Source organism: Lichenostomus cassidix, chromosome 3, assembly GCF_008360975.1.
Source record: "Lichenostomus cassidix isolate B80296 chromosome 3, HeHo_3.0, whole genome shotgun sequence".
Taxonomy (NCBI): Eukaryota; Metazoa; Chordata; class Aves; order Passeriformes; family Meliphagidae; genus Lichenostomus; species Lichenostomus cassidix.
Genome location: NC_139483.1, coordinates 34,002,929 through 34,029,220, shown reverse-complemented (window position 1 = coordinate 34,029,220; position 26,292 = coordinate 34,002,929). Strand labels below are relative to the sequence as shown.

General features: G+C 38.5%; 1 protein-coding gene across 4 annotated transcripts in view; it reads right to left on the bottom strand.

Annotated features, from left to right (window-relative positions):
• The window catches only part of CRIM1 (cysteine rich transmembrane BMP regulator 1), a 173,826-nt gene that overhangs the window by 134,480 nt on the left and 13,054 nt on the right, over positions 1–26,292 (bottom strand). For 2 of the 4 annotated variants that reach the window (XM_085055220.1, XM_085055219.1), the window contains exon 2: positions 24,642–24,815. In XM_085055220.1, the coding sequence (XP_084911346.1) occupies positions 24,642–24,815 (174 nt within the window). Of the gene's footprint in view, positions 1–2; positions 705–24,641; positions 24,816–26,292 lie in introns of those variants that run through there. The other 2 variants (XM_085055222.1, XM_085055221.1) reach the window with 2 other exon arrangements.

Sequence of the window (26,292 nt, the reverse complement as noted above, 5' to 3'; positions counted from 1 at the left end):
ACCAGTTATCCTGTTTATTGTAGTCTTCCTCTTCCTCCAGCCTACAACAGAGTCCTTATACTAAGTGTTATGGCTCCCACCTACCAGGAAGCAAAAGAATTGTCAATCAAGGTCATCAGGGAAGTACCAGCCTCAGCCTGTACACTTCTATCTCAGCCACATTTCCATACCATGGGTACCTAAACTGCATATGAAAGTCTAGAAAAACCTCATCACCAACCCATAATGAAGAAGAAAAAGGGAAAGTATTTGCCTGAGGCATTAGGAGGCTAGAGAGAAGCACTGGCTTGTTGATATCTCTCTTTCTCCCCTGCCACATATTTCTTGAATAGGAATCTCTGCTGAAGAAATCAGAGAAAAAAGAAAGACTGCTATAAACAGTTACCAGAGGCCAAATGCACCCTTGAGGCATGCATCCAAACCTATGCAGTCTAAACACAGGGGGGAACTGATGAAACTTAATGGGGTGTAGGAAGTTACACAGGACTTACTGCTATTATGGACACGCACTGGTTTTACCATGGCAAGACCAGGTGCTATTAGGCAACAAAACTTCAACTGTCTGCAGTATTTAGCTACTGTATGGCTACTGTCCTTTGAAGACAAAGGATATGAAAGGACTGATGCTTCTCTACTATTGCAGCCACCAGAGAATGATCACAAAAAGATTATATGCATCACTCCTATCTTAAACTGTCTGTACACGTGTATCAGTAAATTCTTTGATTGCATTATATACACACAGCTTTTTAAAAAGGGCCTGGATAAGCATGTTATACTTACCTTTTCCTTTTGCTGGAATTCAGGAAAATATCTACAAAATTGATCTAATCTTTGTACAGAGGGGAGAAAATTATCAATTCTCAGAAGTCTTTGAAGAGGAGGAATATAAAATGTATTGACTAGTGCAAAACACTGTTTTTAGGAACTGTGTGAGCTAATTTAAGACAATTAACCTGTCTAAAAAGAGGACACATGACAAAGTTGTCATAAGATTTCATGCTTCTAACATGCTTTTTTATAAGTATTACAACTGTTTTATCAAAAAAAAGGTGGCTTTTACTTTAAAGTAAAAGTGACAGGCATCTCAGCTGCCAAACTTATTGGCATCATCAATATGAAACTCAATCTTTGTGGAACTTAGAGGTATAAAAAGCTTAGCAACAGACAAGAGGTTGATGTGATGATACATAAGATGATGAGAGAAAACAAGAATAAGATCATCTTTCTATTTGAGGTTCACCTTTCCCTGATGTTAACTTTCTTTAAAAGAAAGCTTCTCTACATAAAGTTTTTGAAATTCCACCTTTTAGGAGCTGAGAATAGAAAATAACCCACTGATTCTATAAATGATATGAAGTTTGAAAGGATAGTTCCATTTTACTATCATTTACAGAAAATACTCTAAGTCAAAAGCCTCAAAAATTAGCTTTTGTTTTAGCTCTGTCCATCATGTTAAATGTAGTTGTAAGCATCCAGGAACTAGAGCTATCTAGGAAAGAGGGGTGAAATGAGAAACAAGAGTAAATGAGAAAAATCTTTATTATTTCATAAAATAAATTAAACCACAGAAAACATCCTGTGTGCCAAATAAAGACAATACTTCAATGAAGTTGTATCTTTGAATTCTTGACTTGAGATACCTATTGAGCTCACTTCACTTAAGGCAAGCATGGCTCAGACAACACTGACTAAGGTGAAAAATCTGAAGGAATGGAGTCTTCTTTACAGACTGCCAAGGAGTATTCCTGGAGGGATACTCACACACATGGGTAGCTCAGAACGTTAGCTTGAGAAGCAGGCCCATGGGAATCTCATGGGGTTCAACAAGACCAAGGGTGAAGTGCAGCACCTGGGTTGGGGCAACTCCTGCTATCAACACAGGCTGGGGAAGAACAGACGGAGAGCAGCCTTGGGAGAAGGATTTGGAGGTGTTGCTGGAGGAGAGGCCTGACATGAGCTGGCCATGTGCACTCCCAGCCCAGAAAGCCAAATGTTACCTGGGCTGCATCAAAAGTAGTGTGGCCAGCAGGGAGAGGGAGGGGATTCTGCTCCTCTGCTCTGCTCTGGTGAGACCCTACCTGCAGCGCTGTATCAGTTCTGGGGTCCTCAGCACAGGAAGGACAAGGACCTGTTGGAGTAAGTCCAGAGGAAGGCCACTAAAATGATTACAGGGATGGAAAACCTCTCCTACAAGGAAAGGCTGAGAGAATTTGGTTTGTTCAGTCTGGAAAAGACAAGGCTTTGGGGTGAGCTAACTGCAGCCTACCTGAAGGGTGTCTACAAGAAACACGGAGAGGGACAAATTAGAAGGGAATGTAGTGACAGGACAAGGTAGGTTTAGATTAGATATTAGAAAGAAAGTCTTTACAGTGAGAGTGGTGAGGCATTTGAACAGGCTGTCCGTGGAAATTGTGGATGTACCGTTCCTGAAAGTGTTCAGTTGGATCATGGAAGGTGTCCCTGCTCAGAGCAGGGGGGGTTGGAACTATATGATCTTTAAGGTCCTTTCCAACCCAAACCATTTAGTGAATCTCTGATTGTATGAAAATGTTATGGTTTAATTTCTGCACAAAAATAGAGATAGATGTTTACATTTGGACCTCTGTATTTTTCAGACAGTGCTTAAAAACCACTCAACCAAAATTATGGTAACACCTTTACCAACAAAATACAAGCACAAAAATCATGGCAAGGGAAAATTAGACATTATATTAAATGAGGAATGAAACATGCATTAAGCTTGTGTAAGAATAGAATAAACATAGAAGTGTACCCCATCTTCCTGCCATTCAAACACAGACAACACCCCTACAAAAATGAAGAGCCTTTACATATGGAATTAGCCAGGATAACTGAAGAGAAGCTAAAGATTCCCAGCTTGAAGTCAGAAGATGAATACCTCCAAAACTTTAAAGCTTAATAAAACGTGTCTCATTAAGCATGAAGACCAGCAGGCTTAAAAAAAAAAAAATCCCACACCCCAGGGTACTGAAGATTCAACCCATACTATGCAATCAAAAGTCTTGACCCAGTAGGTACTCTATATGCTCAAAATACCTTCAAACACCTAACCAATGCTTCTAATGCTGCTTTAAGTGCTACTCCATTCCCCACTCACTCACCCCCATCAATACAAAATTAATTACAATAACAGAAGGAACATTTCTTCACACAGATGCATTGACCTAGGAAAACAAGCTTGTAAGCGGGCAATACTACAGTTCTTCACCCTGACAGACTGCGTCTTGCCACTACTCAGTATCTATCTTATCAAATGCTCTCTGAATGCATTTGTAAACCATCAGGCTGCCAAAAGCCCTTCAACAGGTATTTAACACTACAATGACTTTCCCGGATGGCAGTATCACTTCTGTTAGATGTCATGTTTCTGTCAAAATCAAAAGCAAAGAGAGCCCTTAAATTCCAAATCCACAGCTGACCTTTCTGCCCCAGAGAATTAATACTCTTCACTTTGCTCAGCTGGATCTTCTGTATGTTTCCCTGTCAGTGATTCATCATCCAGTTGGACAATTTTCCTTAAGAGTGACACCCTTCCACTTGCAGTGACAGGCATTCTTCTCAACTGCTCTCAAGCAGCTCAAGTATCTTGCAGCCTTCAAGACTGTCTTATCCTCACCTAGTTACAGAGCTAGACTTTTATTTAGTGGTTGTCTTCTTCACCTTGTCCCTTTTCCTCTTCTCAAAACTGCACTTGATTTACACACACTCAGTTATCTTCTTCAGTTATGTTATTAACACCTCTTGTTATTTCCATTTCTATACTTTCCTGTGCACCACACCAGCTGCCATCACACCTCAGCCTTTCTTCTTTGATACTCACACAGACCTTAAACTGTCAACTTTATCATCTATTTTGTTTCTCTATTCTGGTTTTATATCTAAATAATCCAATTCTTGGTCACACCACTGCATGTTTTTCTTTAATCAAAGTTCCCATCAACAGGCCTCACTGCATTTCTTACTCTACCCCATTTCAGTTTTCAGTCCCTTTGCACAATATTTACAAAACCCAAGTATACACACTGATGCTTGCCTGGTATCACTTTGCATCTCGAAGATGGGCATTTCAGGACAAAAGCAGTTAGTAAGAGAACTTTTGTGAAGTAGAATTTGTCTCTTAATATTCAAATAAACAGTCTTAAGTTTCCTGCTCCTTGAATTTTTTCTATCTCATAGCTAAAATTAACTTGGAGTGATGGTAGCCCCCTTAGAGCCTTAAGCTCCAGAATACTACCATGACACAGCATGGCATTTACTTCTGTCCTTACTGGAGTTAACAGATGTTTCTATGAATGTTTAATAAAAGAATTGTCACAGAGAGCCTGTTTGCTTCTCAAGGTTTGTTATTAACTACAGCAGTAGTTATAACATGGAAAAGTTTTACCAGGAATGACAGCACCAGAAAAGCAAAATGCTATCGAGAATTTTCAATAGCTGTGCAGCAGAGGGAACAACTAGTATTTCAGAAATTATTTCTGTTGTTGTTAATGCAAGTAAAGTTTACAAGATAGGCAAGGAGAGATTTGCCTCAAATACAGTCTCTCAAGTCATTAAAGAACCATGTTTGAAAACACTGAAGGGAAACAAGGATTCCAGCCTCTACTGATGGAAAGCCTGCAACATGCTGCTCCCCCCACAAAAAGGAAAGAAAAAATTGAGGTGCACAAAAGTCCCATGTCTCACTGGAACACAATCATTAGTGGTATAAGCATAACTTCCACGAAACTTTTCAGTCAATGACAAATATCTAACACCTGAAGCTACTCAGAAGTATGCATCTGAAGGTGTCTGGAGCTGACAGAATTAACCAACAAAAAAGCATATTTGGAACATGGTGGGAGGTAGGGAAGATCAATTCAGAGCAAACAAAACCCAAAGCATCTGAAAGTAGCTGTGTAAATTTTTCCGGGAAACTACCACAATGAAAGTTTCTATAAAGAAACTACAAAAATCTATTTTATTACTGAAGGGCTCACTTGGGCTTACAAAACCGAAAAAAAAACCCCAAACAAAAAAAAAGTTTAATGTACAGCAACAGTAGCACGTAAACATAATGAGAATAGAAATTAAGGATAGGTAATGGTCAAATTTTAAACTTCCCCTTCCAGTGATATCAAGAACACAAATATGCCACATAAACCATGTTAATATTACCTTGTCTCAAAATGATAGCACTTATCAGCTAATCCATGATAAGAAATGGCAGGGTGCTCACTCTGTCCCAACTGCAAATTCCAACTAAACTTAGAAATTTGAATTTGCATTTGCACTAAGCTAAGCACATGGACAAGAGCAGTTACAATGTAATCAGCTGACACTCACCTAGCTATTATCAGTATCCCCATATCTTAGACAGACAAAGTAAATCTGATTACAGAAGGATTCAAAATGGTTTGAGTGTTACAAGCACTCTACATAGTTAGCAAACAATCGGCAAGACTTAAGTGCAGATCTAAGACACTTCCATCCATGCATCCATGAATACTTCAGGAAACAATTCCCCCCTCCACCAAAAAGAGTTGTGCTTTAACTATGTGGATAAGTAAAGCTGCTACTGAGAAATATTCTTACTGTGAAAGGAACAGGAGAATACATTGTAAGGAAGAAAGCCAAGTCAAGAAAGGTAGCAGGCTAGGGAAATTAACTTCTTGTCGTGTCTGAAAGAAATTGACAACTCTAGATCCAAGTTAAGAGATGTATTAAAGACAGGATGATTAACTTAGCATCATTCAACTTGAAAAGCAAACATACATTTTCATCTAAACAGTACTCCTATTACAGGACTGCTAAAATTAAAAGAGCATAGGCATTTTTTTTCCAGTTCATTTTGTACACTTACCAGCATTTGCTGTATAGACAATTTCATTGATGAGTCAGTTGTACTTCCTCTCTAAAGTGCTTTGAGGGGAGCTCAAGTGCATCCTCTTCCTCAATCTTTGAAGTGTTTACCTGTACCACCAGCTTTGAAAGTAAAAGGCAACAGGCAGGCAATGCAGAGACAGGAATGAGGCTGAGTACAATAGTATATTACTCAAAAAATATTTTAGTGTTGCTTTTCAAATCTTACAGGGACAAACAGTCCTTTTATTTTTTTTAACTGAGACTTCAGATACTATTTAAAAGATACTTTTAAAAATTAACATTTTAGAATTCAGTCAGCAATGTATCAGTTCACAAGAATATAAGAACAGATAATCTGAAATCATATACATTATATACACAAATACATAAACCAAACAGGATTATTTTCAATTAAAGTCATTGGTGTGTTATAACAGTAAACAATTAGAAAACTCCCAATATTAAATACAACAGCATCAATATTGGGCACTAAGAACTAATGGGAGCACATTGTAATATGAATGTTACGAATGTGGAATTACAAAAAATAATTGCATTTGTATAAACATGTCAGAGTAAAAAGAATTCCAACAATGGTGGAAATACTACAGGTGAAGATTACAACTGGCAAAGGTTTGTCCACAAAGTGGGAAAAAAGGAAAGACAGGAACAACTAAAGAGAGAAATTGAGATGTATTTAATATCCACATCAAATATTTTCTATTCCAAAACTGACTAGAAAAGCTAAAGGACTCTGAAGTCTGTCATAAGTATTAATAAAGCTATTTCCAAAATCCAAAACCAAATCTTAAGGAAGAAATGCTTCACACAAGAATTAAAAAGAACTAGCACAGTCAATATTGAGTACTTCTGTTTAGGTTACTGATCTTCATGTTAAAAGGACAAGCATGCTGTGAAAGCATGAGAATGAGGTTGTGTCTGAGCTGAAGATGGCAACTAGGGAAATTTCCACTACACTTAAATGTTAGGAAGCTCTCCAAGCACTTGGTTTTCATGGTATCTGTTACACATCTGCTGACCTAGGAAAAGTAACCTGCTTCTTATATAACCTGGAACTTTAAGAAAATGAAGAAGTTTACTTTTTTTTTTAATTGAATCTAACTGGCACACAGGCAGGCTGAATAATACTAGAGTCTAAACATGACTATGCAAGAGCAAAATAGTGAAAATTAATGCAGTTTAGACACCGTGTCTTCTCTATAGGGGAGAGATTGAAAGGAAAAGGTAGTGGTTGTTACTTTTCCAACTTTCTCCAACTGCTGGGCTTTTTTTGGTTTTGGGATGTTTCAGAATTTTTTTATTGCTCTGGGGGGTTTTTCAGTTAAATGGGATTTTTAAATTTTTGCTACTAACATCTAAAAACACACTTAGGATTTTTTTTTCCCCTTGACCATGAAAGTATAGAAAAGAAAGTATTATTAACAGTGATAAAAACTTATCCTGTACTTCCACACGCAATTAGCAATGAGCAATTTCAGCATAATATTGAACTGGGAACGTTTCATAGTTTCTGGGGAATACAGCACAGAACAAAGCAGATGTCTTGACTAGAAGAGAAAGGATTTTATCATCAGGAACAATGAACTGCTCCCTAAAATGTTCCTCCTAGAGGTAAATTAAGTGAAATGTAAGAACATAAAGCTCCCGCAACTAGCTGAGAAAAAGTCAACACAAATGTTAGTATGTAAAAAAGAAAGTGACTGCAGTTAGAAAACTGTAAGAGCAAAATGAACAAGAAAAGTAGGGGAGACTCAGTTACCATCATGTTTGTTGACTAAACAAGAGGAAGTTTCAAATCAAGCTACCTACAATGTAACATGGATTATAACAACCCATATTTGCCACAACGGAAGTGAAAACTACTTCAGTAGTGAAAACAACAGTCCACCACTACTATAATTTCCAGTGAACACTGATTCAGGACCTCTTTTCCAAGCAAAAAGGCTGGAAATACAGCAAGACAAATTCAGTATCCTCTGCAGAGATGCTTCAAATGGATCAGAAACCCAAAATCTCTTATTGCTAATGTCTAGAAAGCACGTCAGGAACAGTTTTCAACATTTATCTCTTACCCAATTTTTAAATTCTTGATCCATTACTATTTTCTTAATGCTCTTCCCTCCGTTTAACTGCTATTTCAAGTTCTATAGATGAAGAATCAAAAACTGAAATGCATTTGAATTCCTATGTGGTCAAGATCTGTGGTGGGGGCAAGCGAGTAAGTTGACTCAGACAATGGTCATCTTTCCTTCCACTGCTGCACAATGTTCACTGTAGACCTGTAAGAATTTTAAATGTCTGTATATCCTCTTGGGCCACAGACCAAGGAAGTCTCAATGATGTCATTTTTGGACATTAAGAACCACAATCCATTGATGAACTTCCAAACAAGAGAGAGAAAACTGTATGACCTGACTGTACCTGAGGGATGCTTCATGTTTTCCACAGATAAAACATCTGTACATTTAACATTCGATTTGCTAAGTTTTAATGGGTCAGTGAAGTCAATAGCCATTTATTGCACTTGAAAGAAAATAGTTCTACCATCATCTTCTGGAAGGGAGGTCAGCACCTTCACACACACAAGAAGAGTGTCTCAAAACACTTGGAAGGCATGGCTCTTGTTCAGCCCATTTGTTCTTGCACAGTTCTTTGGATCAGTGGCAGCCCCACTACTGCAGAGCGAGATGACCAAGAGCATCCATCAGTAGCTTCTGCAGATGCTCAGTGCCAGCAACTGCAGTCTGTAACTTCCCTCCCACCCTGTCCAAACAGAGAGCAGCAGGACCGCACAAGGAAGTGCCACAGCACTGCTCTTGGGCACTCTGTGATTCCCTTGGATTCAGCAGAACTCAGTCAGACTCAGAGTCACGCTGAGAAGCACCAGAGCTGCACCAGAGCTGTGATCCAAGCTATAGTAATTTGGCATGCACAGTGTTAGTGATAAATACACAGCACTAGCTCTTACAATTGCCTCTTCAAAAACTAACTGAAAGTGATGCTGGGTTTGATGGGGTGGTTTTATTCCAAAGAAAATTCCCTTTCAAGGGACTTACCTTCTCCAGTGCCAACGAATCCACAGGCTCAAGACTGATGGAAGCCAGGGACTGCAGAGCTGATAGACTTAATCCACCTGCTAAAAAGGATCATGCTGGAGCTGGTAAGAACCACTGGCTGCACAGTCCAAATCTAATTCACTTAACACAGTGTGACATCTCTAGAGAACCTTACTGCCTAGCTTCTTGGCCAGGCAGAGTCACCAAAGCCCAGTGAAACCCACAGCCCAGGGTCACTGAGGTCCCTAAGGGGCACAAGACACACCAGAACAATGCATCATTCCCCAAACATACTCTCATAAATAAGCAGAAAAAGAACATCCCACAACAAGCTACACTGGAGAATTAAAATATTTGCATCCCAGCTAACAATTACATCCACCGTGAAATGAAAAAAGAACTGCAAGGATTAAATTAAATTTCTTCAAGCAGAAGTTGGCAGAAAACTCATTTGAATCACAGCCACAATCTGGACATTCAAACCAGCATGATCTGGCATCTCTACATCTTGTTTCAGGCAGACTGAAAGGATCATCATTATGATTCCAGGAATTTCTACACAAAGCTCACTGCACTCATACAGCCTCAGTATGACCATGTGTATCGGGACAAAACAGTGTTTTAAAGCCAAGCCTCTTTTTGAGCTAGTCACCCAAGCTCACAGGCAGATATCACAGTGTTTCACATACTCCAACACAAGGTCTAATATAACCCAAGGCTGATGTGTTACACAACACATTTTCCCTCACAGTGGATTTCCAGTTTTTCCCTCTCTAAACAAAAACCCATCAAGACCCCATGCAAGACCTCAACCACAAAGGGGAACATCTATTCAGTATTGGTCATTATCTCATCAACAGGACAGAAATTCACCATTATCTCTAATACTGCTGTTCTTAACGCATACTCCACAGCTGTCTTTGGAACTGTAGTATTTTCAGTGTCTCCACATGCCCACTACATTTCTTTTCAGTAACCTCCTTCACCAACACTGAACTCTTCAGCATCTGAGGTTTGCCAAAGCTTCGTTAAAAAGTTTATTTTCTCTCTACCTGACTGTGATAGCTTCATGAGGAATCACCACAACTTTCAAATTGTCAACAAAATTGGGATGTTACATCCAGACATCACTGCTCATCTGCTCAGTACAAACTTACTTTCATCACCAGTTTAGTATGCTAAACTGTCTTAAATGACAGTAGCAAGATTCACCAAGCACCACACAGATCTCATATGCTGGAGCTCTCAAGTTGCAACAATCAAACCATCAGCTATTTTCAACATCACAGGAAAACACAGAGTCAACACATTTCTTCCTGAAAGGAAGATTGCTTTCTATGCAGTTTTTAAAGTCCTATTTAAAATTTAAAAAAACCCATAAAAATCTAATTTATAAAAACCAACCTCCTACTTTCAAGAAATAATATCTGTAAAATACGTATGACATAGGAAAACAATAACTTCAGCATAACTTGGAACTGAAGGCATATTATGTATAAATACCCATAGCTTTAACATGACAACTAAAGCCTGCTGAATGATCATGGTATTGGTTTGTAGCTAGAAATTATACAAAGCTGATGACATGAACAAGATACAAGAGTGAAACTATACACATCATTCTGAACATCAAGATGCTTCAGGCATTTCTGTCAGCATAGAATATTTTTAAAAATATATTTAAATTAAAAACAGATGACATTTTGGTACTTGGGGTTATTATTTCGATTTACATTTCTATTCTAAAGAGACTGCGAGCCAAAGTAGCATCTTCCTGAAAACTACTCTGTTTTTTGGCTGAATGTCTTTCCTTCACAGTATTTCCTTCAATGTTTCCATACACATTTCACAAAGACACTTCAAACAAGCACTAGTAGTTTTAAAAAGAGCAGTAAAGACAAACTAGCTTCAGATATGTGTGCCAATAAAGAGCTTTTCAAGAAAGGCCATGCCGCCTGCATCTGACAGCCTAAAATCTCCTCCTTTAAAAATGAAAAAAAACCAAAAAACCCCAAAAAATACAAAAGAAACCCCAAAAAACCCCCACTCAAACCCATCTTGTCCAGACTAGAATGAGAGTTACATCTAGAACCACCACCAAGAGCACAAGTTCACAAACATTCCCACCACATCCCCCAGGTAGTACTGCACAGCTGGACAGTGGCTGCAACAGCACTTGTGTCTCTTGATAAGCTGCTCAGAGCAGATCCACAGAGGATGAAGGAAGGAATTAAGTATTCAGGTGGTGTGAGCATGCCCAGGAAGATCATCATAAGGAAGGACTGATTTGAAGTAGGGTAGCTGGGGAAGAGGTAGTTAGAAGCAGGCACAGCAGATGTACTAAAAATGTTAAGAAGACTCTGCACAGCTGACTGGAACACTGAAAGAAAACTGAGGCGGGAAAAAGTCATTTGCATGCAAACTTCTATTTGAACTTACTGAGAAATAAGAGACTTGTGCAATTCCTCCAAGGCACTACATTCAAAAGGTCATTCTCATTCATGTGATTAATCCAATAGAGTAAAATGAAGTTATAAACTAACCAATATTTACCCAACAAAGGGAGTATGCTGTTATCCCTTCATATTTCTTTATAGGTGATCAGAAACATCTGAAACTATGCTCATGCAGCACAGCATCAACTGTATGCTAATGCAGAGTGGGTATCATATTCTCTTAATTGATTCTAATACCTTTTGAAAACCCTAATCAAGTTGCTTTGAAATCTGACATGTCAGTTTTAATATTCCAAATTGAAATATCTAGATGGTGTCCCTAAAATCCAGCACCAAAAGAAACAGACCCATACTGCTTTTAGATTCATCAATCAGTATTGATCAGATTCATTACTAAGCACCCACTCATAGAGGTCTTCATTAAAAGAGCTGGCACAGTAATGAGTAGGTCGCGAGGATGTGGATATCTCCTGCCTTAGTGGCACTGTATCCCTTAATGCAAGATGAGGGCTGTATACCTCATCCCTCCCATGTTAATATAACATGCAAACATACCTAATAATTGAATTTATCCTGTCCCCAACACCCACAACTACATAGCCCTCAACTAGTAAATACAAGCAGGCAATGACCCTATTCTTGGACTTTTTTCAGCCAGCATCCCAGCTGCTCTGTAAATCAAAACAACAATAAAATAAAGTGAAAATGATCTCCCACACTGAATGGGTGACAAGCACACTGCAATCAAACTAGCACTAAGAGAAGAGGAACCTTATTAAAGAGAATCATTAGCAGGTATTCTTCAAGACATTTGTTTCCAACTGATAACTACTCAGCTACAAGGGTCTCACCAACACAAACGAGTCACTCCAAAACACTGAGCTTCCAACACTCAAAAATCACACCTTCTACCATAAGTTAAACCATTCACCATCTCCATGTTCCTGCCACTTTACAAACCATTCCTCTTAAATGTCACTTTGTCATCTCATGTCCCATCTATTAATAACAGAATCAAGTAAAGGGGAAAGAAAGAGTTATATTTTGACATCTGAGTGCAACTAAATACAAGCAACTACTTTGAGCAGCAGAAGGGGTAGCAGTCTGAACAAGATAGGATGTGTTGCAAGCCCTCCACGTTTCCCACAACAGTCAATATGAGCACAATTAGGATAGCATGTAAGCATCCCTACTGATGTCTATTCTCATTACATGATAGCTGAAAAGTATTTTCAATACACTCAGATGAAGAATCAAGACACAGAAAGAAATCCACAAAATAGATGCAGGGGTTCTGCCACCTAGTGGCATCTAGGGCCTCAAATTACTGTATCTACCACATTATTAATACCCTTTTTTTTTTTTACTGGAAGCATTTGACAGCAGAGAATAGAATAGAGAACACATAGTTTCACTAGCAGCAAAATTGCTAAGCTTGGTTCCCTGCGGCTTCATTTCAGAACTGCATTCTGTAGTACTCAAGATGAGAGTTTCAATTGAAGCTTTTCTAGCTGTTCAAATAGTAATAGTATATTTCTCTTCATCAGTCCTCCAGCTCCCACAGACTCTCTGCTGCCTAACAGCAAAGTTGATTTCCTATTGTATAGTCTCATAGCCACCTGCCCATATTCAGTACTTGCAGAATTACAGTATCTTTGAAGTCCTTATCCATTTGTTGAAATTACTCAAATCTAATAAATATCAAAAGTAATCATGAGCAGGAAACAGAGAAAGGCAGAGAGAAAAGCAGCAGCATGATAAAAGCCTCATTTTTCCACAACACCATCTGCATTGCAATTTATCAATAAAGCATCTTTGTTGGCTCCATCTTTGCTGGATTCCCTTCCCCAGTTCACAGCATGGACACACAGCAGGTCATGTCAAGGCAACAGGGAGAGAGAACACAGAAGCATAGAGGCATGAACTCCCCAAGGCAAAAGCCAGCAGAAACCCCCTTTTTCACCAGGCCATAAACTCAAAAGCCCCCTTTTCCACTTGGGATTCAAAGCCAGAAGCATTTTAATGCCTAAACTAGGTCAGTCTTTGTTTACACAAAACACAGATGAGAAAGAAAGTATCAATTCATTCAACTTAGTCAGGATGGGTCAAAACCACCAGACTACAAGGCACACAGCATCTCGCCCTTTTTTTATTCATTTTTAAGAAAAGAAATTTTATCAAAGGCACATTCAGAAAACACACCTCACACAGATATAGCCAGGCAACATACAATTCTTTTTTTAAATGTATGACAGATAGGCTTCTTCTGGGGGAAAACTGACGAAGAAATTTGAAGTGAGGTCATATTCTTACTAGGCTATACCTCACAGATACTTCAGGTTTCAGCTTCCATTTGCCTACTTTTGTAACCCTGGAACACCATGACTACTTCTGGTCTCTATCTACCACACATACCTTAGTAAATAACAGACACATTGAGATATTTTAGTTTCAATCCAGAAAAACAGAAAAACCAAAAAAACCCAAAGAACAAAAAAAAAACAAACACTCACCAAGCAAAAGAAAACAAAAAAAGCCACCAAACCACAAAACAAAAAGGACAAAAAAATCCATACACCAAAACTAAAGCAAGACCACAAATATGATACAGTTGTAAATCTTATCCTTTTGACAAGTTTCCATGGCCTTCTCAAGCTTTTCCTCCAACTCCATAGCAATCCTTGCACACCCCAGAAAGTTCCTCAACTGTGTGTAGCCTATGACAACTTTGCCCTTAAGAGGTGGGGAAGAAGAGGGAGGAGAAAAACAACAAAAAAAAGGAAGATCTGCCACAAGGGATTCACAGGTGAGCCAATCCTGAAGAGTTTCCACTGGACTTTTATGAGAAAATAAGAGAAGATTTCAGTATGTTTTATTTCTTGCTCCACATTCCACAGATTTGAATTTCAGTTGTGTAAAATATCAAACAAGTAAGAACTACTGTAGTGATGGAAAGACATGCACACGTGACTTGATGTGAAACCATGTTTGATCACACAATGACAAGTTTTGCGGACTGCAGCTGTAAAGACAGACTAGATTTCTGCTACAAAGAAAAGCACTCTTTCACTTGTCAATGAGCTAGTAGCTTTCACAGCAACAGCCTCTAGGATTGAGAAGAAAAACAGAGATTATTGGAATAAGTGCATTGGCAAATTAATGCTTCACAAATGCAGGACTCTGAGAAAACTCAACGTCAGCTACAGACACTTCTCTCTGGAGCCTCCTGAACCAAGCCCATGGTGGCTCACAGAAAGTGCATGGCTTTCTTACAATGAGCACTCATGCTCTGGTCTACATGTAAGAGAGCTACTCACATTACTGGAACATTACAGCACCATTCAAAAGAAGTTAGGGATGTGTTACTGTAAAGTTACAGCTTTATCTCAGTTTTCAAGTTTCACTTAATCTCACTTCACATTACTACCAAACAGATCTGTTGAAACTCTTTGCAAGGTAAGGAACCTGCAAAATTACTGCAGTAAAGCACAGTCACTTATATAGGACAATCCTCATATGGGATTTTTAATTAGAGGTTAGCCAGAGTCCTTATTTAACCTCATTTCAATAAACAGCTTGCTCAGACAGTGGAAAGGAGAGAGTAAACTGTTTTTAGGCAGTACCTAGGTGTACCATCCCTTTATATGATGCTAGCTCCTACAGACCTGGTTTGGGAATTTCAGTAACACCCTACAGAGTTTTGCAAGAGACTAAGCAAACGTGCGTTTAGAAAACCAAAATCTTGCTAAAGATAGAATAACTTTATGCAGTAGTAAAAAGTTCTAAAATAGCACACTTTACATGTTAAATGGCAACATTTTCCTTTTCTCCTCATTTTCTTGCACACCTCACACTCATCCATTGGGTGTTACGTGTATCATATTTTGCAAGAGACCCAGACCTACCAATGAACCAGTCAGATCACGGTTCCTTATAAGAGCCCTGATACCCAGGTACAGCCCTTGAGACAGGATCCAGGTCCCATCCACCCTCAGTTACCTGTATGTCCTCCCAAATATCCACTTTCCTGAAATACTCAGCTTCTTGCATAGCACACTTAAGGTCACACAACAAACAGTATTAGCATGCTGATCCATTAAGTGCTTTAACTCTCCAACATTAGGAGCAGATGCCAGGGAACAAAAGATGGGTATTTATTCATTTTTCTTTTCATTCCCCCCCCATCCCCCACACTGCAGCTTGACCTTGCTTAGCTCACTTGGAGTTTTCAGTTTCTAGTAAAGGATGAGGAGTCCTGCCTTACTCTGCTCTTCCTACTCATGACTTGGCAGCTGCCAGCATCTTGTTCAAGGACAGGTCCAGTTCAAGGACATTGACAGCATTTAACTCCCAATAGCTCTCCAGCTCTAGGCAAGTGACTTCCAGGCTCAAGGTGTTTGTCCTACTCAGTATGCCCACACAGCAGGACATTCAAAGCCCCAGAAGAAGGTATCCAGTTATTGCAAGCTGGAAGCTGAGAGCAGAGACTTGCATCGTGGTAAGGACTGGATGGTCAGAAAGATGTCACAGACTGAAGTATACACTTTAGCTCTACAGCTGATATGGCAGTCTGAAGTGCAAGACTTCTGGAAAGCAACAGCATCAAGATTGCTATTTTAGTTTTCTGTCACATGTGATCTACTGAGGTAAGGAATACCCACACTGCTCACAAACTATAGCAGCACAGTAATTACAAAATTTTGTTTAACAGACTTATTTTACATCTTGTTTTCTATCCATCATTATAGTATGGTATATCAGTCACAAGTTTATTAAACCATTTTGGATGTTTGGATAAATCATTTTCTTCAGAAGCATCCAGATTAGCTTTTAAAAAATATATTATTTTTACTTAATTCTGGTAAATTAGAATTAGAAACTACTTGATTCTAGTATTTTATCCTGACTTCTAAAAATGAACAAGAGCTTAGAAACTTGTGTTCCAAAATTCCATACAGCAATTAATAAAAATTAAAGAAAAACCCAAAGCAGAAAGACAAAATACGTAGCTTTTGGCATTACTGTGCTCCCTATTCACTTCTACAAGAAGCCTGCAATGACAACTGCGAAGAAAAGAGCTCAGACCTGCCCATGCAAGTGTGCCAAAAGGGCTGGAAGAAAGCCCCAGCTCACATGACGAGAATGTTAGGCATTTCCTCTGCTGCTGTATATGACTGCACCTCCTAACCAAGGGTCAAAAGCAGATCTGAGTTTCCAGTTTGGGATTTGGGGGTTTTTTTATGCTTGTTTGTTTTAAATCAAAAGGGTGTTTTCTTTGTCCTTCTAATGCTATATGCTAGTGCCAAACAGGTTCAACATTTTACATTATTAGTGCAGTCTTTTATAGAAGCTGAGATTTTGGCATACATATCTGACAAGTCATTTAAATTCTAGCACCTTAAATTATGTAGATTGGTTTGTCACTATGACAACAATTTTTACATGACTCTAAAACATACAAAAGTACCATTTTTCCTGCTCCTAACTGAAGCTAAGAGTTATTGAAAGCTTTACCTCTTCTGAACAAAAGGCAGAACTTATATAACATCTGATTCTAGGCAAGCTATATAAATTACTTGTTGAATGAGGAAGGAAGTTTCCACGAATTTGAACAGTTAGAATTTAAAAAATACTTTGAACACAGAACACTTGAAGGAGTCTAGAACAACAGGGAAGAGTACATATGCAGGAATTCAGGAGGGCTACAGCTATTTTTTATCATCATTAAAGCTACGAAAGTCTTTAGCTGGATTTTTTTTTTTGAGAAAGCCATTCAATCTCACGGTCAGGCTTCACATTCAAAAGCAAAGTTCCTCTAAAACCCAACTGGTTTAAAGGATCTTGTTTCCATTCTAGTGTCCATATATACATACATCTTGGACACAAACACTTTGCTGGTGATGCTCCATTCTATTACAGAGAAAAATTAGTCTGATGATGTGGAAGTGGGGTAGTGTTTGTTTTATTTAGAAAACACCACCAAAACTTCAAGGCCTAAATTTGGAGACAAGTGCTAAAATTGTTTGTCCTATGCTACAAAATTGTTCAGAATTACAAAATACTGGAATATCATTGATTGAAAGAGAAAACTGAAGTTACTGGATGTGATCAAACAACAACAAAAAAAAAATCAACTTTATTTTACAATAAACTGTTTCTTATTTTTTATAGAGACATAGCCACACTACTAAAATTGTCATATTGACCAGTATGTCACTGATACCACTATCACTGGATACATCCATTCAACACTCAGTTATCTCTGTCAGCATCAATGCCACATATATCCAAACAAGACTTGCCCTGTCAAAACAAGACCTGTGACCCAGCCACAGGAATATAGCTTCCTGCTACTATTCAACACTAACCTAATGTTTACACACCATTCCATCTGAGATCTTTGCTCAGGTCTCTTCTGTCACGTGTAACAGCTAACTTTTGATCCTTAAAATCAACACTGCATCTGGCAGCGTTCTGCTGAAAGTCACCTGCTCCATTTTCACTCTCTTCCTCAACTTGAACAGAAGGTCAAGCTTTCATTTTAACCTGTAGCTTGTCTGCAGTTGAAGTGAACATACTTCAAGCACAGCCTACTTGCCAACATGGAAAAGAGCTTTTGGGAGGCACAGAACTTATCAAGAGCAAGACCTTACCAGGTGGAAGATACCTACCCTGCTTTTTCCTGCTCTCATAGAAGCTCCAGGTACAATCTGTTATCTTGTATTCAGTTTCAGGTGAATACAGGTAAGCATTTGGAACAGAAAAATGCAAGAAGAATACTCCTTTGTCTCTCGGAACAACCCTGCTTTGACCACCACATCTGACTGCTGGCTTTGTAGGAGGCATTTGTCACACAGTCCTATGCCAGGGCCTACAGTTAAGGTTACACTTCTGTCCACAACAATCTCCAATACTGCCAAGCTTGAAGGAAATTGAAGTGTCACAAATTGAAGATCCAGTACGCTCTCCGTACGCATTACATGCCCAAGGACTTGGATGCAGACAGGCAGGCATGGCAGCTGTACAGCAGCTCACATGAGTGAGTGCAGCACAGCAATAAGCTCAATTACTACACAGTAAAAACACCACACATTTACATAAAATGGCAAGGAAAAATAGAAAAGATACAGTATTACTTCCAATTGTAAGGAATTTTTGTGATGCTAACACTTTGGGGCTTTTTAACCAGCTGCTCAGTTTTGTGTTCTATATTCAATCTTCCCTCCTAACAGTCCCTGCAATCCAGCTTTCCCCCTATTAATACAAACTGCATTATTCATAATCTAATTAAGCCTGAAATTAGGTATCCAGCCACATCAATACAGAAATATGAGAGTCAGTTTTCCCTTCTGATATCTTTCTGAAACTTCTACAAGGTTTTCCTCTGGTTAGCTTGAGATCTCATAGATTTTGTCTGTGTGACAACTTGCCTTAAAAATAGGACATGCTAAAATAATCAATATATTAGGAAAAGATCATATTTCCTTAATCAGGGAACAGTTCTCTGAGGAACTAGAGTCAGGGAAAAGTGACAAGTCCTGCAAATTTAATACTGCACTGTCATGCTGTGAAAGCAACTGCACTGCCAGATGTGCCACTGTCACAGAACCTCTCATCAATTAATGATCTTGTTCTCTTCCCTTTTTGTTTTGGAAAATTGCTTTGTATATTGAAGTTTGTATTAGCATTCCTAATCTGTATTATTTCCACATCAGTTTTTTTTCCTTTTGTCTCTATGCATTCAGGAAAAAAAAAAAACAACCAAAAGCTATACTGCTGTTTCCCACTGTGCTCATGTGAAAATTTGCCTTTAAATGCACTTACTTGGCTCTCACAAACATGTTCAAGGTAAGATCTGGATCTTTGCCACAACTGCATTCCTTATTGCAAATACATGCCAACCTTCAAAGTTCAGTTATTTGAGCAAAAACATACATGAATTGTTTTGCAAGGGGAGTGGAAAGTATATCAGATTAAGCACATCTGAAAGTATTTCACTCCACTCCTTGCTTGATAAATCAGCATAAAGCTGGATTCTGTTGTATTTTTTTTTCAATACAGCCATTAAGACCACACAAGTAATGTTTTACACTTTACACAAATCAGACTTAACAACAACCAAACAAGCATTCAGAATAAAATTACCTTCTCATATTTGTTATTCCAGGACTGGTCTAACAGGTATTGCAACATTTGTCAGCATAAAGTTATTCAGTTACATGTAAAAAATAATGGAATGCAAGGAGTGTGTTGCAATAAGCCAGCTTAATAGATACCAGCAACTTAAAAGGCCTTTTCCTTTCACCTATGAAGGACAGCAGTGAATAGCTTGGAAAGGTGCAAGCCAGGTAACCAAGAAGCAACTCTTAAAACAGTTTCAATAATTTAGTATCAGCAGCACGTTTTACATGTAGACAGAGATACAAGTGAAAGCAGTTCATTTACCTAAAGCATTAATCACACCTTTCATCAAAAAAGGTACTAATTTTATCTTTCACATTTATTCTGAATAAAGACTGAGTTTAAGTTTGAAATGGAATATGGTTTGGATAGAGTAGGATTGATGAAGTTGATTGGTTTCTCCTCATAGAGCTCAAGTGTACACTGAACCTAGGAGACAAAACCATCATTGCTACGACTGATGGCACTTATGTTCTCTCTGGAAAACGTGTTTGTCTGTGTCACATCAGAACCTGGTATTATCAAAGCAAACTCTTTGGCAGTGATCTGCAGATTGAAGTTTTTAGTACATAAGTTGATGAGAACTCAACCTGATGTAGAGCCTACCTCGTGAAAGACTGGATGCCTCTGACCCACAACTTTCCCCTCACTTCCCAGAGGGAAGAGGAGATAGCTGTTCTAGCAGGGAACTTCTATTAAGAAGTGAGCTATCATTTTGAAGACCTGCTGATGCCTCTGAAGAGGCAGCACGTAAGAGCACAGATCCAGGCCTGCTCTGGTACAGGAGGAGGAGCAGGCTCAAGAACATCTGAACTGTTGCCAGAGTTAGGCATAGAAGGAAAGAAAGCAGAAGACCCCAGAACTGGAATATAGCCATTGAAACTCAACTTTCAGCTAACTGAACAGGCACTGCATTAGAATATTTTAGTGGTACTTCCTATCAATGCCCTACAAATTTATTGTGATAAAAAAAATTTACTTCCTCTTTTAATTCCCTCATCCCTAATTGTCAGTATCTCACACCAAGTTTGAAGAACTGACTCTTTTGTGCTGGCTGCAGCTAATTCTTTGCAAATCATGACTGCAAGAATGCATAGATGCAGCTTATTAAGTCTCCTGACTGTTAACTGTGGCTCAGCAGACAGAAGGCATCTTGTCACTTTCTACCCCCTGGCCATATTTTTCACAGTCCACTCCAGCAGTCCAAGTTCAACCAAGCTGTCATCATTAGCAGGCTCCTGAATAGAAACAAGCTTTTCAAGCTCAAGAACACAGGATTTCCTGAACCGTATCAGAACAGGCACTTATCAAGACAATAACCAAAAGCATTTTAAATGACAATTAAAAACAAAAAACAAAACAAGAAAAAAAAAAGCAAACCAAGAAAAAAACAACCCAAACACCCCAACACAGGAACTTATTATTATTTAGCTATGCAATAGCTTTTCCAGACTATTTCTTTCTAGCCCCAAATGCATGCATTTCCTCATAGTAGGATGGTTCATGACCTCTATACAAACCTTCTCTATGAAAAGCCGCTGATAGTCCATGTAAAAAACCAGGCACTTCAAGCCTGGTGATGGAGTTGGGAGACCTCTTAGCATAAATGTGCTTTATGCTATATACTCTATTGAAGTAACAACTCTCTGAATATTTCCAGCATATCTACACAAAAATTAGACAGACGTTAGCTACAAAGTTCTGTGTCAAAACCAAACCTTTCAAATGTATCTAATCCTACTGTTTTCCAGGAAAACAAGGGAGATGAAAACTTCCTTGAGTACCTGTATTACTGAGACTGCACTTGAGCCTCACCATATTTCTTGCCAATAGACACCAGCACATCTACAGAGGTTACACACAATTGCGTAGAGATTATTCTCTTCTCAGTACAGGCTTTCCCAGTACAGGGTAAGGCAAGACTCAGGCAGACAAAATAAAGAACATGGCTTTAGGCCCTGTCAATGACGTTTAAATGTTACGTTAGAGACCAGGCGACCTGATTTTGGGAAGGAAGGATACAGGAAGTTGTTTCAAGTGAACTGGGATACAAACAGAATTAAAAAGGTAGGCAAAGAGAGGGACAGAGGTAACATTTAAATGAAATATGAGCAGCCCAGGAAGTCAGGCAGAACCCAAGCCAATAGGAAAAGAAAGATCCTACATGAAGCTAACAAGAGAAAACTTTGGGTTAGCAGAATAAGCAAGCTAGAATTGACATCAAGCCCAGAAGGGAAGACCACACACAGCCTGAAAAGCTTAAGACAAAGCAGATAAAGAATGAAGATGACTGGAAAGGCTCTTGAAAGTGAAGGTGCTAGCAGAAAAAGACACAAGGAAATGAAGTATGTGCCAAAGTCCCAATCCCTCAGCATGTTCCCACATGGAAACAGGACTCCAGATTTCAGCTGTTTTTCACTTGTCAGGTTGTATCTACACAACAGATTCCTTATCTGCAGGCTTTCAGCAAGCCGTGCAGTTTTCTTCAGAAACTCTGATTCTGGTGTATCCATCAATCAGGTATTCAACTTATGTCATTTTAATCACACTATGTATTTAATTATCCATGTAAATTGTGGTGAAGAGAGAGAAGTTAGACTACCCTCTCTTGGTCCCACTTTCCATGGCAACAGATTCTATTAGAATATTTAAAAGTTTAAATTACTAGTTTCAAATCTTCTTGCTATTATCTTTAACAGACAAGCTAAAAGAGTGAAGTATATACATCAGTAGTCAGGATTTCAGGGAAATCTTAATTTGACATATTTAACAGATCTTATGAATCATCCCTTTTTCCATGACACTACACTTTAAGATTTAGCTTGCCTTAAATAAACTGAAAAATTTTTCTATTTTAACACGCTCACAGAGCCCTCTGGTTTGTATACTACCTAAGCCATGTTTCAGGTGGACTTTCCAAGTGGCTGAATTCCATTTTCAGACTATTAAAATTTGAAAACCTGAAATATTCAAGCAGCAAATTCTGGCTCAGACACACCAAAGTGTCTATTCCGTTTTACCTAAGAGACTTGGCTTGCTTAGCAAACAGGGACGTGGCAAGCACTAGTGGAAAAAAGTTATTCTTCTTTTCCGTTAGCTTAGGTACAGGACGAAGCATTACTTTGGTTTTAATTACCAAAACAAGAACTAATGCATTTAAAGAAACAACCTCCATTAGCAGTTAGCATTCAATTACCAATCCTAGCTGAAGAAAGAGGGAATAAGCATTTACAGTGCAAAATCCAGCAGGCAGATTTAACAGACTATATCTGTAAAAAGTAGAAACCAAAATTACATTATGACTTCTGCCTGTCTATCAGGAAATACAAAGGGATTTACCTTCCAACATCCCTCAGTGATACAGTTTGATAGTCTGAGGATGCAAATGCAAATTCACATTCTTATGAGTAAAAGCTGGACTGTTATAACACTCAAGTTGTAACTGCCAGACTTCTGTTATTTAAAGGCACCGTTGTTGCTTCAACACTTGCATCAGCCATCCCTTCCCAACTGTGAAAAATTAAAAAGTCAACAGGCCCTAAACACTCCTACTGGTGCCCCATAGTCTGAGGCTTTGGAAGAACACCCTCCCTACTACATAAAGAAATAAAAAAAAGAAAATTATACCTCTGAGAAAGTAACTGCACCACCACTCTTATTCCAGACAGTTTACATGTAGACTATGGTTACCTCATGGCTAATTATAAAATGCTGTTCTTTTTACAATGAAAAGTTAGCTGAAAAAAGACAGCTGAAAGCACGTGACTCAAGAGAATCAACCTGCTTTAGCTATGCCATTCCACATGCTAAGTCCATTTCTTCTGAGACTGTAAAGCACAAAAAGACAACCCACAGCAGATTTTCATAGCGAGTTAAGCACATGATGAACTGCCATGCCAATGGAGTCCTGATGAAATACTACAGTCTTAGTCACACATTCACAAGTCAAAAAAGAAATGGTAAAACTGAAGAACATATATATGCTATTGCCCACTACTACAGCAGCAAGAGACCAAAGGTTCTGCCTCTGCTCTTCCTAGAGTTACAGAAGAAAAAAAAAGCCCAGACCAAGCACTTGTACACATTCAGTGAGCAACATCATGGCTGACGATCATGAGTACATTTATGCAGTTTCTCACATCTCCGTAGTTAAAATCGGTAGCTCAAAACCAATTTTCTTAACACACAAGAAGTACAACAGATGACATCACACTTCCTTAAGTCAAAGATTCCCTTAACTTAAAATATGGTCAGTAGCCTTATCAATACATTCACTTCTGCAATACATCTTTAAAGAAGGCTAATTAAGCAGATCCACACCACTAATCAACTTCTGCATGCTCCTGAACACTTTGGAGAACAAACAGTAATTACAGCATCATAGAAAGGGTCCAAGATCACTCCTCTGATTGCTGTTCAGAACAATCCAGAAATACACCATGTAAATTTAACTTGAGCTGGATATATTTGAGACAACTCACTTCCAGTTCAGCCATAAGCAACAAAAAGAAAAAAAAAAAGCAAAATAAATATGGATGTATGCATAAGCATTAACATATGGGGCCTAACACAAATCTAATCAAAGAACCAGAGGAACTGTAAAACGAGCATTAATGTAATGCAACATTATGCCAACATAAAAGAAAATCGCAATTCATACATTCATATAATAAAAACATACAAGTATAATCAGTAACTACTCCTTTTTCTATGCCTTTACTATTCAAATCCACTGGGTTTATTCATTAGTCAGTCAATTCAATACATCTGAAGAGGGTTTTCCTGCTTTGCAGATGAAGATAAGCAAAGGTAGCTACCACAAACCATTTAGTCATAAAATCTGCAGACATCATAGCACACAAAGCATGTTTTTTATCCTCCTCACACTTAAGCATTTGGAATCCTAATCTCACCAACCTCTAAAACATACACCTGTTTTCTGACGTGTAGAAGACTAGAGGTATCTGAAACTACACATCCTAAAACATACAAACTAAACTACTTTTTCCTCAGCTGCATAGAAAAAATTACTAACTCTGAATTACTGAAGACAAGTGCTTACCTTCAATCCTTTTTAAGGCCGACAGACAAGTATCCCGGCTTGGAAACTCAAATGGATTGTTACAGGTCCGAATGGTGTCACATTCACATTTCCCGTTGATTATGTTACAACCTGTTATGAGGTTTTCATTGCATGGTTCAAATCCAAGAAGCTGATCGTCATCCCAGTTTTCATCTAAAATAAACAAACAAACTCTCTCACTATTGAATTTCAGCTGCAGTACATAAATTCAGCTGCTTTGGAGTTGGGTGCAATTCACTTCAAGTTCAACATAGTGCTAAACAGAAGACAACAGATTAAAAAAAATAATGGATTAATCTAAACAGTGGGATTTGCCAAATACCATGTCTCACAGCTGTTCTATTGCCCATTTTGCTAAAGCAACTGGCATTGTTTACTTCCATCTGTATGAAAAACTATGTCATCTCAGGAAAATGCATAGCTGTAGTACAAATGAGTGCTATTCTAACAGAAATAACTTTTGCAAATAGTTGAAGTTATATTTATAATGGAAGTGAGAACATTGTACAGAATCTGCAGCTGTTACAGAAGTCAAAATTGAGTCAGAAAGAGAGCATTTTAAAAGACGATTTAAAAAATGCATCACATAGACTTCATTCCACAGAGATAACTTTTTATTACAGAAATGCTGCAAGATGCCAGGCTTCTGATCCCATTATATGACCAAAAGTGTGTTTATCAGCAGTCCTAAATTATCACACATTCTTGGAGAATTGATCAAGCACACTGCACTCCTTGCTGTCAAAAGGGCTAGGGATAGTGGGGCCAGAATGAGTCTCTCTGCTTAAATAACTGTTCCTTTTGAATCAATCCTGATCAATGTGCATAACTGGCGTTCCCACAGTAAAACTGCCAACCTTCCTTTTAGGAGTCACGTGCAACAAGATCTTTTTTCCTCCAGAAAGAAATACAAATCCAGTCAATGTAGAATTCCAAGATTACCAGTCCTTATATCTCAGTTTCCTTAGGTCAAGTGCACACACAGCAACATCCCACCAACTCAGAACCATAGAATGGCATGGATTTGAAGGGACTTTCAGTTCCAACTCCCCTGTCATGGGCAGGGACACCTTCCACTACACCAGGTTGTTCAAAGCCCCATCCAGCCTGGCCTTGAACACTTCTAGAGCATCCACAACTTCTCTGGGCCACCTGTTCCAGTGCCTTACCACCCTCAAGGTAAAGAATTTCTTCCTAACACCAAATCAAAGCCTATTCTCTTTCAGTTTTAAAACATTCCCCCTTGCCCTATCATATGCTTTTTAAGCAAAATTGAAGAAAGTAAACTAGGCATTAGGTATTCTTCACTACAGAACACCAGATGTTTTGTAGACAGACAAGCTTGGAAAATCCAGTGCTACAAAACAGTTGCACAGACTCTGACAAGTAATGACAAAAGGAACAAACATATTTTTAATCTTTATATCCTTACATTCAACTGCAGCACTCACATTGCACATTCTAAGTAGCTCAACCCAGTTTTATTTACTATCAACAAGCAAGTTTCCAATATAGAACCTGACAAGAAACACTTCAAAAAAGTTAAAATATCATCCAGTTATGAAGGGTAGGTTTCTTCTTGTTGGAATTATCAGAAACCATCCTCCAGTATGAGAGGCCACAGCCAAAT